Genomic DNA, 16,028 nt, shown 5'->3' on the forward strand with positions numbered 1-16,028 from the left:
TCACCAGCTCCAAAGCAAGCGCTTTTGTGCTTTTGTCTGCTGAGCCCTGGGTCCAGCCTTAGAGATGCAAACCCTGGGATTCAGTGTCAGCTAGCCACCTCAAGAATCTTGTGAAAAGAGGAACCTCCAAATCCTCACTCCTAGTCAGCAAACCCCAAAATGTGCCCCTTTGTTTTATGACATACATTTTTTTAAAGCAGCATGTAGCTAGGTGATGGTGTCGTGTGCCTTTCACCCCACGCGGAGGCAGGTAGATCACTACATGTCTGAGGTCAGCCTGGCCTACAGAGCGAGTCCCAGGACAGATGGGGCTACACAAAGAAAACCCATGTTTATTTACAAGGGAGATAAAAGAACATGCCCCCCCCCTTAATGCTTCCGTTTATAGTGATAATCTGATGGATATTTTAACAGTCTTTTACATTTTAATCCAGCAGCCATTTACTCTTACTGCCAGGCGCTCATGTATCTCGAGGTGAACCGGGTGAGAGCCCAGCACAAGTGGTCCAGTGAGGACCACCAGGCACATCCCACTTACAGCCCATTTACATGAACGGGCTGTGCCCCTGACTGGGAACGCAAGAGGACCTGGGTGGCCGCCACCTACTCGGCACCTGGGAGGGTCCTCAGCTACTGCCTCAGAGCCTGGAGAGGGCCTTCCACTCCTTCCCTACAACTTCCTGTAGCGCCCACGGCTTTCAGAACTCACAGCACAGAGCCACTGGTGCGGAGCAGCACGCAAGCTTCGGTGTGGTGGACACATAGCTCTAGTCAGGCCTGGCCTGTGTGGGAACTGGGAGCCCTGTGCGCCACAGAGGGCAGTGGTTCTCAACCTGTGGGTTGAGACCCCCTTGTGTGTGTGTCTGGCGGGGGTGTCAGATATCAGACATTTATGTTCTGAGTCATGACAGTGGCAATAATACAGTTATGAAGTCGCAGTGAAATAATTGTATGGTTTGGGGGGGTCACCACAACACAAGAAACTACACAAAAGGCCGTAGCACTAGGAAGGCTGGGAAGTGCTGGTCTAAGGGCTATCCTCCACACAGAGGGACCATCAAACTTGTCCATAGCGTTGTAAAGATTAAAGGATTCATATGACGGCCTTACAGGCTCTCTGTCAATGAGACCTGTTAGTGAGTGGCATCACCTCTGCAGTGACAGGTCTTCCACTGCCAAAATACAAGGACCCCTACTCCAACAGCTACTGCACCAGCAGCAGCCGACATGTAGCTGGCCGGGTTGGGTTCCAGAGTGGCTTTAGCGGTTTGAGAGACATCATTAGAGACATGAAATAGGAGGAGGAGAGGCAGAGTACAAACTCAACTCCCATGCCCTCTGAGCACCCACGGGTGTTGTAAACACATCCATCTCTTTAAGAAACTAGATTCAGGGGCAGGGGAGATGGCTCAGTGGTTAAGAGCACTGGCTGCTCTTCCAGAGGCAGGCCCTGGGTTCAATTCCCAGAACCCACGTGGCGGCTCACACCTGTCTGAGGCTGTCGTACCATTGGACCCAGTGCCCTCTTTTGGTGTGCAGACACACATGCAGACCGAATGCCCACCCACATAAAATAAATAAATAAATCCTAAAAGAAAAAAAGGAAAGAAGCCAGATTCCAAAGTGCTAGATACATGACAAAGATAAACAGCCTTACAAGAACCTAGAGACATAGAGAAAATGCCCGTCAAAGATCCAGAATCAGAAAACAATGACAAATGGCCAGAGGTGTCTATAAAAAACCAGGGCAAATTTCCAGAACGTGAAAGGGGCCGACAGAGACGGAATGGGGACAGTGCTCACACCTAGCCTTGTAAAGAGGAGACATAAAATTACTTAGTTCTCACTCTCGGCAGAAAATGGAGAGCCATCTATGTGTCATCCTCCGTAAGGTTAATGCAGGAAGTCAGGGGAAGCGAGGGTTCTGGGACGCGGCTTTGGAAGGCACCAGGGCTGGAAATCTCCGAGGTTCTCTTGATCTGTGATCAGTCTGTACGGATGGAGGGGCTCTGTGGACCAGGGTCGTCTCTAATTTACCAAGCGCAGGGAGACCAGGTGGCGTGCTTAGAGGCCGCCCTCTGAAACACAGGCAACAGGATTTACCTTGAAAATACCCAGGAGAGTGGGCTGATAGGAGACAAGCCTTTGTTCTAAGCATCTTTGAGTAAGGAAAATCAGGCAATACAGGAAGCGATTTGCTAAGGATGTCTGTGAGTACTGAAATCTAATCAACTTCCTAAAATTTGCTGGCAGATTCAATTTTGTGGTTATATTTCCAGACTTGTTGTTTTTCCCCCTTGAAAAAGGTTTATTGAATGACTTGCACACCACAAAATTCATCCACTGTCAGTGTATAACGGTTAGTGTTGCAGTGTTTGGTGGCCATTCCATTTCTGCCTGACTTCTCCTGCCTGCCCTTGGCTGCACTTCCTTGGTGCTGGGATCGCCCAGGGTTTCCTCACACTATGCCTTCAGCATTAGCTGGCCAAGTGCGTAAATATTTTTTGCTTCATTTGAAACACTTCATGGTGGGCTGGAGCTATCTAGCTTGTTTGGTAGAAAGTTTGCCTAGTGGAAAGGGAACAGGGGTTTCGTCTTCAGCACCACGTCAAATGAGGAATGCTGGTAAACTCCGGTAATCCCAGCACTTGGTGGGGATGGACGGGTCAGAAGCCATTCTCAGCTGCTTAGTAACCAAACAACACTTCACGCCAAACGTAAGCTATAATTGCCGACGGAAAGCCGTATCACCCCAATAGCTGAAGCCAGTAATACTAAGTTCCTAGGCCGTTTTTTTTTTTTTTTAATAAATCAGTTGCCAATGGTCTTACATGAACACTTAGTTGTTGTTGCTTAAAGCAGAGCAGACGGGGGAAAGGCTTTACATCTTTCTAAAGACAGCAATAATTCGACATCACAGATCCTGTTAGACGCGGCGCATGGCAGCACACACCCGCAGTTGGAGGATTGCTTTATTTTGAAGCCATCCGGTCCTCAGAGTGAGTTCCAAGCCAGGCAGGGATACATAGAAAAGCTCTGTCTCAAAGACAAAGACAAAAACAAAAACAAAAACAAAAAACAAACAAACAAAAAACCCAACAACAACAAAAACCCAGCAATTTGCTTTCATCACAGTTAGAAATGTGTAAGAAATCTGTTCGGTAGTGTTTCCTGAATGTGTTTTAAGTGGCCATTTCTGTCTAGTATGCTACAGGGAAACGTGGAGACAGCAAACAGCATTCTCTGTTTTTCTAGGATGGTAGTGAGACAGCTCCATGATTTTCCCATCAAGGCCCAGTAAAGCGGAAAATTAGAAAAGTAGAGTGTTCTAGAAATGCTTGACTTTTATTTTTAATAAAATAAAAATGTCATTTTTTTCTGTCTTTTAATGTAAATAAGAACAACAAAATTCCATCATAAAACACCAAAAAATAAAAATAAAAAATAAAATAAAACACACACACACACACACACACACACACACACACACACACACACACACACCAGGGCTGGAGAGATGGCACATCCTTTCCGGCTTCCACACCAGGCAGCTCACGAGCAGCTCCAAGGTATACCCCATACCTCGAACCTCCACAGGCACCACATTCACACACACACACACACACACACACACACACACACACACACACACACACACCATGCACGTAGTAACTAAAAATAAACCTTAAAAGCAGCAACAGTTTAAATTCTCCTGTAGCCCGTTTTGAAGGGGAGGAGATACGGACAGAGGTTAGGGTTCAGACAGGTGCGTGACAATGGAAGCCACGTAGACAAGCAGAGAAAACAGGAAGCCGGGGGAGGCTGACTCCCGGCCTGTGTGGCCTGGCTGGGTGCTGAGGGTGCTAAAGCTCAGCTTTGGGCCACAGGAGGCCTTGTTGCTAGGGTTTCCCCAGCCTTCCTCTGAGTGGACTGAACCAAGCAAGAGGCCTTCTGGGGCAGGGTGGGTGGACAAAGTCAGCAGGGAGGGCGGGAGAGCCAGGATGAGGACCAGGGAGAGGCTTGCTGGTTCTCCGCTGTGTATGAATCTGAACTACCCCTCTCACAATGATGAAAGAATCATATTAAAGATGAAGCCAATAATTTAAAAAGTTAGCAAACCTAACCTTATTTTTTAAAAAATGGAAATAAAACACCAAATCAAACCAAAACCCTCTTATCCCTTAATGCAGGACCGACCATTTACCTGTAAAAAAACAATGAGCCTAGTGGTGAGCCACACAAAATCCCACTGCCATACGTTGAATGTTTTTTCCTTTCTTTCTTTCTTTTTTAATTGCAGTTTGTTGCATATCAAATCCATGATAAAGTCATCGCCGGTGGGCCCAGACTTCCTAAGGGCTGGATATAGCCTACAGCTCTGAAAACTCTAGATGAACAGGGCACAAGGGAAAAAGCAATTACCCGGCATCTCAGAAGTAAACTTCTGCCCATCTTTAATTCTCACCGGGATTCACCGGGTGCTGGTCCCAATGTTGCTGCTCAGAAATAGATGGGAAAGGTGGTGAGGGGTGGCTGGGTCATTTATTAGTGGCTCAGCTCTTTCAGCTAAGAAAGAAAACCACCGAATCTTTAGATAGGTTTATTTGATCTGTGCGAAAGAGGGGCAGTGGGCTTTCTGGCACTTGAACAAGTGGGAACAATATTTTTGGCTGGGGAGATCTCTCCCAGCTTCTCTCAGGGAGGCTTGGAGAGAGCCATCTGGACCGAACAGCATTTCTTTTTATAAAAGCCCCGCACTCAGAAGGCTAAAGGAAAGGTGGGGAGCTGCAGCCATACCTATGAAAGCCACTCGCTCTCCGTATCTGGGAGGGGGTGACTTAGTGCAGCTGGCAGTTTCTGAGTTGAAAAGGAACCAACTTCTCTTTTCTGCTTTAATAAGAGATTGCTTGTCACTGATAATCCACACATAGGAACTGTTTATTAACATCAGCTCATTAGCTCGCACTGTTGCTCCTTCGCGAGGGAAACAGGCGTGTGTTCCAGTTAAATGTAATATTTACAGTCCTCAGGTCACTACTGACTTTGTCTTTGACCTTTGTCATTGTCAAGGGGACCTAGATCTTGAACAAAGTCCCCCCTCCCCCTCCCCCCTCACTTGGTGTTTAGTCAGCTTATGAAGCTGTAATGAGTGAAAACTGTTAAAAAATTGTTCAAACAAAACCGTTCCAGACCCACATGACGCACTCAGAGAAATGATGGGAATAAAAAAGAGATTGCCTGGAAAACTGAATCAAACTCAGGGTTGGAGCCAGTACCACAGCAATCTGTCTGTCCAAACAAAGGGCCTCAAAGAGCTCATCATAAGTGATAGGCACATATTGGCTGTCCCTTCCTGCTCTTTCACACTGGAAGGAGGCAGTGACTTGCACGCCCAAAAGCCCTGTGCAGGGATGACACTTGGACTCACCAAGCCGTCCATGTTTTCACGTATTGAAAAGAAATGATTTCCGTTGATTAGCAATCATTTTTAAAAAAGCAACGAGCTGTTTCCTTGAGCCGTCATGTTTGTCTAATAAGCGATGAATTCGAGGAAAGCCTTAGCAGCAGCAGCATAATACAGATGTGAAAAACACACCAGATCCAATATGCTGCTACAGATTGTATTGATATGCATGTTATAGGCACTTAATTCTGTGTAATTACAGTTTCTATTGATCCCAACAGTAACTAACGACTTGAGAAGTTCCTACTGTAATTATCCAGTTTTCACATTATGTAATTCTAAGTGGATCAAAATAAATATGCACAAGAAAGCCACGTTTCTTCATTAAGCAAACACTAAATCCAGTTCTGAATGGAGAATTTCCAGATAATATATTTTAAAAAATGACACTATGAAAAAAGAAATATGTATAGATAAATAGATTACAAATGGATAATTTTACAGAAAATATTTTATACTTTTAATGCAAATCACATGGAAATGATTTATCCCAGCTAAAATACTTTACCAGGTGAAGGTGGAGGACCTAATGGCTTGTAGGTTCTAACTCAGAATACATTTTTTTTTTTTTTAGAAGGAAGAAAGAATCTGTCGGGTCAATAATGTCAGTTAAATCACAAATATTTTACTTCCTAGGAATTAAAACAGAAATAGCTTATGCTGAATAACATTTTTGCAGCAGATTTTAATAAGAGAAGCCAAGCTAAGTTCCCAAATTTCCATCTACTGCTCAGTCTCTTATTAAAAGGGATGGCTGTGTCAGGTAAGAACTGGCTCACGCCAGCCTCTTCTGAGCACTGTCACCTGTCAAGCGGTGATGACTAGTGGGTTGAGCGTCATTGTTTTTCCAAGGTAAATTGTTTCTCACATGTTCTCAGACCACGTGCATTGGACGTAATTTTCATGAAACTCCTAACTAAAAGAAAAGAAGACCGAGTGATCAAAGTCTCAGCCCCAGCAACTCACCTGCTTGTGATATGAGCCTTCCTGTGTTTGTTGTCACTTAGGGGCAGGGAGAAGAGGTAGGCCTCTCACCAGTACCGTTATCACCCCAGAAAACATAACCGACCCTGTGCTAACTGCCAGCGTCAGGCACGCTTCAATCTCCAAGCGGAAAGGATATAACTGAAGACGGGGGTGGGGGTGGGGTGGGGGGGTGGGGGGGAGAAGGAAAGAAGGCAACATCATATTGCCTTCTTGGACCGTTTCTACTTAAAGCAATTAATTAAATGAACTTTTCATCAGAGGAGAGGGACAAGGCCTTAGGGAAGTCCACGAGCACCTCAACAGGGTGCAAGCCATCCATTTCTCATCTTCAGGAGTCATCTGTGCGTCGGACAAAATATCCGGGCGGGGGTTCGTATTTTTCATAAATGAAAACACATTTGAACTAAAACAGATTAAATGTTTGTTGGTTGGAGGTGACACTTCTTCCTACTACTGGGGGCTTGTTATTATTATTATTTTAATACCCTCTCCAAAAGAACTCACACGCTATTTTAAACCGCAAGAACCTCTCACGACACAGAGGCACCTACTCGCAGGCCCAGTGTCCGAGGCCAGCCAGCTTATGGGCACAGTGAAAGAATCATGCTAACTGGGTAAAAATCGCCGTATGTCCCTACTGGAGGCTCCATTACTTGACTCATTTAAACCTTGCCCGACAAAAAGAACCAGGGCCATTTGCTGTAGGGGACAAACCTCCACAAAGCAGACAGAGAAGAAATGACCTAATAGGCGGCACCGTGGTCTGTGGTAAAGGGAAGCTGGCCTGCCATACGCTTGCGAAAGCTTGTGCCCCAATTACACCCCAACAAGAGGGGGCACTTCTTACTTGGAGAATAAAAAGAAAAAAAGGGCCAGAATTTAACATTTACATCGCCATTATGAAAGGCCTGGGCAGTTTTCCCTAGGAATAACATTTCCCAGCTAGAGCGGAACGGAGGACGGGGTGCAGGCTGTAGTCTTTGCTCAGGAATGGCAGGGAGAGGGAGCTGCTGAAGTTGGGACCTAAGGTCTTCAGTATGACCCAGTGTGAGCCAGCCACACCCGGATCTGTCTGCCATCTTAAGAGAGCAATTGCTGCCTCAGTTTACTATTTCTTTTTTTTTTTTTTCAGTTTACTATTTCAAGTAGCGTTTATCACTTGGACATTGTCGGCGTAAGGAGGAACTGAGGGGGAAGGGCACATAGTGTGTGTGTGTGAGCGTGTATGTGCACATGCGCATGCGCACGTGTGTGTGCATGTGTGAGTGCAGGTGTTTTGGCACACACACAGGTGTATGGGAGGGAGATGGATGGAATTGTTTGCACATGTCAATGAAAGCACACAGCTTTTCTTTCTAGGTGAATATGGTGTCCCCCCACAGGCAAGCTTCATTATGGGTTGGAATACAGAAATAAACATAAAATACAATGTCAACTTAGAATTAGTTTTCGGTGAAGTATATAATATTTTTGATGGCCACCATTGACACAAAATGAGAAAAAATGCTATTTATCATAAAATTGGTATAATATCCAAATGGGATCTTTTCTATGTAGATCTTCTGCCTTTGGAGTCTATACGAAGGTCAGTCTCTCCCTCTCTCTCTTCTCTCTCTCTCTCTCTCTCTCTCTCTCTCTCTCTCATGTGTGTGTGTGTGTGTGTGTGTGTGTGTGTGTGTGTGTGTGTATACACTTGGTGACGGTTGAAGGCAGACATCTATAGGGAATGGCCTATTTAATTCTGTTCCCCATCTGTATAAGTCTTGAAGTTTCCAGGGGACAGGTGAAGGACATGTCTCACACGAGTGTCACAGGTCTACCACTGAAAACCAGTTTTTGCTTCTTCTCTTTTTACTTATTTATTTTTACAGGGGCGAGTATCTAACATTGAGGACTTTAGTAATATTTCAGCATTCTTTTTCACCTAAGTAATTCTGGAGGGGAAGACACAACAACTTCACTCAGAAGTCACAGGGTGAGAGGAGAGATTATCTCCAGAATAGATTTATAAATGCAACGCTCCCCCATCCCTCTGAAAAAGAGGCAAACGGTATTATTGCAAATAACCTTTAAGATAATTAACTGACAATGCTGCAACTAGCATAAAATCTTCCTTCAGGCGACACCTAATTTAAGTGTTACTGGCACAAAGTGGGGACAGATTGTACATTACCACCGCAATATTTACATAGCAGAGACCCACCGAGCGGGAGACGCCAGGCTCAATGAAGCACTAAATTGGAACAACCATACTCGGTGTTAATTTGCCTTTCATTCTTTCCAAATCTCAGGTCCAGAAATCAGTGCAAATCCATCTACAACCTCCCACTCCTAAATGACTAAACTGGAGGAAATGGTAGCGCTTTTTTTCCCTAAACATTCCCCCCTCCCCCTTGCCCTAATTAAAATAACTTAAAATTTATCTCTCTTCCCCACAAGAACCGTGTGGTCAAACTGTGCTCATTTCGTTATGACGTGCCCTCACTTTTGATCTGAAATTATTTTCATACAAGTGCCGCACTGAAGACTATGTGACAGAACCTGGGAGCGACGTTTACTTTTTCCAAGGCTGCCAATATAGCTTATGAGGAAAAAAAAAATAATAAAACAAGAGAGAAATCAATTCATGAGATATTTAGGGAAAGGGACGGTTGTCTGCCTTCAGTGATTTTCTCATTGACAAATTTTCCTTCCACCCCCACATTTCCCCTCTCTCCTTAAGTCATCCAAACAGTATTGCTTCTTTCCATCCTTGCCCGTAGTATTTTAAACCCCAGCATTACCACAGGCATTGACGAAACATTTACCTTTCCCAAGTGCTGGTGCTCTTTGAAGGCAGCAATCAGTTCTTCAGCCCACTGAATTTTTTCCAGGGTTGGAGTAAACTGTTCTTGCACCACTGAGATCTGGTTAGGGTGGATGACCTGTTTACCTGCAGAGAGAGGAAGCACGCTGGAGGCTTGGGCACAGACACCGCGCACAAACCAGGTGCGCACGCCCGGCCCAGCTCGGGACATCCTGAGTGCCTCACAGGGTAGGTGCTGACGAACCGAGCACCGCCAAACAAAACACACAACCAGACAGGCTTTTCCAGAAAACCACATAAGAACAAACACCAACTACGGGAACAACTGTGCCACCTCGGAGCAGAAAAATCTCTCCTTTCTAAGTTACAGGTGGCTGGGCAAGGCGGCTTGTTGGATAGATATTCTGCTTGGATTTTAACTGGAGGGTGTCTGCAAATTATTTTGAGTTAAAGGCAGAATGAAACTCTATGAGAGTTCTCTCAAACTGAACAAGCTGTCCTCTGCATATTTTGGATGGCTGTGCTACTTCCTGTAGCTCTTATACCAACGACATGTCAATTGTCATTTACGCCACAGCAGACACTATGACCACATTAATGCCAAATCTTGCCTTGCCACGATAGTCTTCATTTTCTTTTGGAGTGTGTCATTTTAAACATGTCTATTTCAATGAAAATACGTCTAGAGTTGTAAACTAAAAGGCAGATTGGGGTACTATGACACCTAAATTATTCTAATTAAAAAATTTTAAATTCTATTTTAAAAGGATTAGAGAAAATTTATCTATCCAAAAATATATACAAATCTTCCCTTTTTTTAATGGCATGATAGTTGGGGCTTTTTAAATTATAAGAAATTATATCTATGTAAAAATACCTTTTAAAATCTTTGATTCTTTTTGAAATTTAAGGATTTTAATAAAAGTCCCATCCATACACAGGCCTCAAAGGATTCTATGCAATTATAACACTCTTAATAATAATAAAAAAAATTTAACAATCAGACACGTATGGTACTTAATCAGGTCATTAATAAAATGCAATATAATTTACTGTCATAACAACGAGGTTATATCGCATTACATGAAAAGTTATGAACATAAATTGACTGATGTACACTTAATGGCGGCTAACTGTATTTGTTGCCACATCAATTTGCTTTGCTTTTGAAACAGTTGTTTCAACATCTAGCCACTGCATGTTTTATAAAATACCAGTTTTTGTTGCTATCCTTATTCTGCTGAGTAGATAAAGTAACAGTGCTTGTAAAAATAGTAAAACAGTAATTTTTTTTTTGTAGTGTTTCAAGAAAATAAGTGTAGGTGAGTAGATAACACTCTCTTTAAGCCCTGGAACAATTGGAACATTCTATGCTATTGTTCTATTCTGCCTGTCAGCAGTAGGAGGACGTTAAGGGTCTGTGGACGTAAAGGCCCTCCGAACTACTCAAAGACTAATTTTCGGAGACAAATAATAGGAGCTACAAACATGAACTCCTTTCAAATAGTAGGTATCGATTCCACGTTTAATTGCTTTAATAGCTGTAATAATATTATTTGAAAAGCTTGTCAGTGCCCAGTTAGTCCACTTCCTAGTTGTTATCCCTGGATCTCATAATTTATGTACATAATTTACATTGCTTGCAAAAGGGCGGACTGCACGGGGGACTTTTTTGGTGCAGGCTTTGCAAAGTGAGGGGCGAACGTTGAGCTGGGTTCTCGTGACACCTCCTGAAGGCTCGGAAGCACCCACAGCTCAGGAAGAGGCCACTGCTAAAAGTTGTGTTGGTTGTACACGCTCGTGCCAAGGCGTCTTTTGTCATTCTGTGTACATTCCGGGGCTTTGGCGCCACGATAGAGTCAAGCAAATATTTTATCCGCAAGAGTTGTTATTGACAAGTTACCAAGAGGGTGCAAAATTGGACGGCATTAAAATTTATGACCGTGAGATCCTTTTTACAGGACCACTTGATATATCTTGCTTTAAATCAATAACTGTCAAGTATTTTAGGTAACTGTATGATGGTGTCATTTCTGTCTTCTATAGAAGACTGAAGAAAAAAAAAACCATAAGAAAACCTAAGCTGCTTCATATTTGTGATCCTGCCTCCTCACAGCAGTGATGGCTAAGGCAGTGGAAAAGCTTTCTTCCACATTTCAGTTTGGGCCGTCTTTTTATTATTTAAAAAATCCTAAAGTTAATGGCCATGTATACAGCCAACGGATTGATTTTTTAAAAATCAATCAACATGAGTGGGGGCCCCATGCAGTAAAGACAGCAAAAACCAAACTACAGCCTGCCGTTTGGTGTCATGCTAATCACTTTCTGGATGGGAGAAATGGCATAATTTTTATTATAATCTTGTAAAATAAAACTGGATGTGTGCAGGTGTACATTTAGGTTTTCACTCTGAAGTACAGGCAGCCCTTGCCCCGACCTAGACCCTGTCAGTGTTAGGGATAACGCGGCACGTCCGCTGACTCTACGCCCTTCGGCCACCTGCTTCAGACGAGTGTTGGGCAGTTGGTAACAACACGTTGTCTTCTCTTCCCCTCATCTTCTGCCGCTTCTTTCCCTCTGTGGTACCAGGCTTAAGGTATCACAGTTAAAAGTCTCAAAATTAGTCTCATGAACGGCAAAAAACAGTAACAGCCTGGGTTAAAAAATACTATGCTATATAATCTTTCGATTATCTTCCATTAGTTTGTGAAAGTATAGCTGGGGCAACAAAGGGCATTTTTCTCAAAATCAGTTAAGTGTGTGTGGCGTGTGGCCCCCAGCTTACAGCTTCTGTCATGTGGATACACACTGGGCACTGTGCCCTCAGCGCCTCCCCACTGCCTGGCCGCCATCTTCCTGTGATTTAGTACTCCCCATTGGGCAGAGACAATAGTGCCAGGCCCACGAGTTCTTCGTGCTGAGTTGGACACAGTCTAGACACTTAAACCGGATTTGAATACCTTGTCTTCTGAGATTGAGTTGGGAACCAGTTTGAGTCAGCCCTATACCTTGAGAAACCTTTGTGCCCCAGAGGAAGCTAAGGGGGTGGGGGTGAGGGTAGGGGTGGGGGGGAGGGGGGTGGGGGGGTAGGGTAGGGCAGTGGGGGGGTGGGGGGAGGGGGGGTAGGGTAGGGCAGTGGGGGGGTGGGGGGAGGGGGGGTGGGGGGGTAGGGTAGGGCAGTGGGGGGGTGGGGGGAGGGGGGGTAGGGTAGGGCAGTGGGGGGGTGGGGGGAGGGGGGGTGGGGGGGTAGGGTAGGGCAGTGGGGGGGTGGGGTGAGGGTAGGGGTGGGGGGGTAGGGGGAGGGGGGGTAGGGTAGGGCAGTGGGGGGGTGGGGGGAGGGGGGGTGGGGGTACGACCAAGAACACGAAGGGCTGGTGGCCGAGGTCAGGGTGCCTGGCAGCCAGTGCCACACGTTGTAGGCCAACAACATCAGGCTCTATTAGATAGATTTCATGGAGTTTTTTTTCCTCTAACTTTTCCATTTGGTCCACACATCCTAACCGGCCACTCAAAGGAGGCAAGGACAGGCATGCCCCCGCCCTATACACGGACTGTCAAGGGGATCCCTTTCTCCCTCAGTCCCTATTAAATAGAAAGAGAAATTACTGATAGTTCAGATCACTAAAAAAAAAAATTCCTATGCATGGGATCATGTTTTTAAGCTTAAAAAATTAGGGGTTTGGGTTTATTTTACTGTTATATACGAAAATGGACATTCGGTTTACTTAATTCTAAGATAACTCTACTATTGTTTAAGCCTTTCCATTTTGTTTTAGGATAAGATGTCAACCACCAATACGCATTTTTCATTTCAAGGTACTTATTGAGACTTTCAGTTAAATCCTGACTAGGTATAATATCAAAATACTTTATAAAAAGGATAACAGCCTTCCTTCCTTCCTTCCTTCCTTCCTTCCTTTTTTCCTCTCTCCTCCTCTTTTCTCCTCTCTCCTCCTCCTCCTTCTTGCTAGATAACAATCTTAGCACTTTCATCATGAGAGAGAGAAAATACACACATGCACATGCCTGAAGACAACCACGCAGAACTATTTATGCATAAGATTCTATTAAGGTTTTCAAAAGACAGAATTCTGTTGCAAAAAAACATGCTTTTCAGTTCCCTTGGACTCAGGGTATAGGAGTGACAAGCCCACTGCTGGCTGTCAGCTGCCTGCCTGCATCCCATACAGGCCTGTGAGGGACTCACTGACCCCTGGGCCAGCCAGCACTCACAGGTGTCGGCAGGTACACAGACACTTATTGGGAGACACAGGAGGAAAGAGAGCCTTACAATGGCCAGATAATTTTTTAAAATACTTATGGGTAAAAATTAAATCACAGGCAAAAATCAATTTAAAATTAATTAATACTTTAGCTATTTTAGGAACATTTTCTTATATTTTTCACCAATCTAAATTCTGACAGTTATTCACTTTGAAACCCTCCCGTCATACCCTCATCCTTTGCCTGGGGTCAGCTCAAACTATACTGAAATACTTAAAAAGACAGAGAAGAAAAAAAAGTTACAAGTATAAATTTAAAAAAAAATCAATCAAATGTTTTGTTTTGTAATTTGCAGAGAGCGGGGGCAGGGGGAGGGCACCTAGCAACCCAGGTAGTAATTGCCCAGGTGTCCTCTGCTATGTGCAGCCTTCTCTGTTATGGGGTGACGGATGGTTGGTTTGTCTGTCTGTCTGTTTTGTTTTCAGGAACGCCTGCTAATGTACACACTGTTCTTTAAGACAGCGCCAGGAATCATACCAGTGAAGCCCATGGCGGCTCCCTCTCTGGACTGTCTGAGAAGCCCATCTCTGTCCTGGAAGTCAACGTACACGAGATCTATGGCTTGCAGGCCAAAGGCCTTTGCTATGACGACAATCTTCTGTCGGGCGTAGAGGATGTCTCGGGCGTCCTTATTGCTTGTTGCACCTAGGAGTGGGATGTGTACACAAGGGTGAGTGGTTTGTTTTTTGTTTTGTTTTGTTTTACACCTTGGAAACCAAACCCAGGCACACACTATAAAAACCAGGTTACGGGGCATGTATGTCTCCCAGAAAAGTAAGCGCACAGGAAGACAGACAGACGGGGAAGAAACGCTGAATGGCACGTGTGGTTAGTGAACTGGCACGCTCTCCTATATAATCACTTGTACATGCACCAGGGAAAGGCCCCTCCTCTACTTCAGGAGGTGGGAACCGAGGTCACAGCAGCCCCTGACAGGTTTTCCTCTTTTGTGTTGTCATTTGGAGAGTGTCAGTCCAAAGACAGCACAAGTGTCCAGGAAGCTCTGTGTGTGTGTGTGTGTGTGTGTGTGTGTGTGTGTGTGTGTGTGTGTGTCTCACTTCTTAAGAATGGCATGTGTAGGTCTTGTCACATCTATCTGTCCTCAAAGATGTCCTGAGCGAGTGCTCTGGGGCTCAGTTGGAGCATTTGGGAAGGGCTCCCATTTGGGGACAGGCAGAAAGTGCCTATGTGCCTTCTGTAGTGCACTTAGCTGTAGAACTCACAAGAGTCTCTTGGGAAGACTTGTATTAAAATAAAAATTTCTTTTGCACCCTGTGGGGAGGGAAGCTGCCAGTGTTTAAACTTGGGCTACAATACCCATTGCTCTGAAAAAGTGTCTCCAGACCTCTGGGATGCGGGTCTGAAAGCACTTTCTGTTACCTTGGCCTTCAGTCTCCAACCATAGAAATGCTCATAAATGCTCAAAGGATGAAGCGCATCAGTGAATATCAGCATGGCCAGTAAATATTTAACAATAAACGCTCTGAAACATATACTAAGTTAAATTTATAATATATCTTTTAAAAATATTTGCTGACTCCATTTAATGTAGAAAACACTGTATTAAGTAAGACCGACGTGAAAACACTTTAACATTTTATTTAGAGGCCCATGTCTTAGACCCACGTGGAGACACATATTTAGCTAAGGTCAGGCTAGTTATATAATATTAGTAGAAGCCAAGTGGACCCCATTTATTCTTGAATATGCCTGAAGTTGTAAGGGCTTTTATTAGTTATTTTATAAACAGCCAGAAGTAAAAACACAGGATTTTGGAAGCAGGAGATGTAGCCCAAAATTATCAGGAAGTGGTGGTCAGTTTTCATGAAAAGCTTTGGCCAGGGCTAATAAATACACATTGTTATGTAAATGTCCCTTTGCAAAGGAGCAAAAACCACACACACAAACACAACTCACATCCCCCTGGGGCCAAGGGAGAGCTGGAGAGAGAGAGAGACAGAGAGAGAGAGAGAGAGAGAGAGAGAGAGAGATTTTTGACACCTATGCTGGCTCGAAAATCCTCTCCTCCAAAAACGACTGCATCTAGGAAAAGACCCACTTGAGGCCCGATCTTTAGTGTTTCTTCACACACTGCCTGTAAAGAGAGCAGAACAGAGTCTCAGAGGCTAGGAGCCAGCACATCAACAACAGGAAAGATTAAGTTCTTCATGTGTGGATGAAGCACATTGACCCCTTTCCCAAAGCACGTAACAACGTTCTTCAGAGAATAGGTCACACACACACTTGCTTCACCTGGTGATTAGACCAGCACAGCTGTCACTGTTCATGATACAGTGGGAACACTCCAATCGTAGGCCATCCAATTTTCTAGATAACTTTGGGTAAACTTGTTTAGCCTCTAACTGTAAGTAATTCATGTCTCTTCAGAATTTTGGTTTTTGTTGTTGTTGTTTTTGTTTTGCTTTAAGAGATTTTCAAATAATAAACATAAAACCACAAAAAAGAAGGGAAAATTTTTTTTGAAAT

The 16,028-nt window shown here is 44.3% G+C and overlaps 1 protein-coding gene and 1 long non-coding RNA gene across 2 annotated transcripts in view; one reads left to right on the top strand and one right to left on the bottom strand.

Moving 5' to 3' along the window:
* LOC311589465 overlaps window positions 1-16,028 on the top strand; it is an 80,602-nt gene that overhangs the window by 53,130 nt on the left and 11,444 nt on the right. The window contains exon 2 of the long non-coding RNA XR_014776560.1: window positions 14,000-14,211. This is a non-coding gene — a long non-coding RNA (uncharacterized lncRNA). The remainder of the gene's footprint in view (window positions 1-13,999; window positions 14,212-16,028) is intronic.
* Window positions 1-16,028, bottom strand: part of CLYBL (citramalyl-CoA lyase) — a 211,671-nt gene that overhangs the window by 9,777 nt on the left and 185,866 nt on the right. Inside the window, exons 5-7 of the mRNA XM_084767908.1 lie at window positions 15,543-15,636; window positions 14,019-14,186; window positions 9,259-9,383 (exon numbers count right to left, since the gene is read on the bottom strand). Of these exons, the coding sequence (XP_084624034.1) occupies window positions 9,259-9,383; window positions 14,019-14,186; window positions 15,543-15,636 (387 nt within the window). The remainder of the gene's footprint in view (window positions 1-9,258; window positions 9,384-14,018; window positions 14,187-15,542; window positions 15,637-16,028) is intronic.

The sequence above is a fragment of the Acomys minous genome, assembly GCF_964271855.1.
Source record: "Acomys minous genome assembly, chromosome: 18".
Lineage (NCBI taxonomy): Eukaryota > Metazoa > Chordata > Mammalia > Rodentia > Muridae > Acomys > Acomys minous.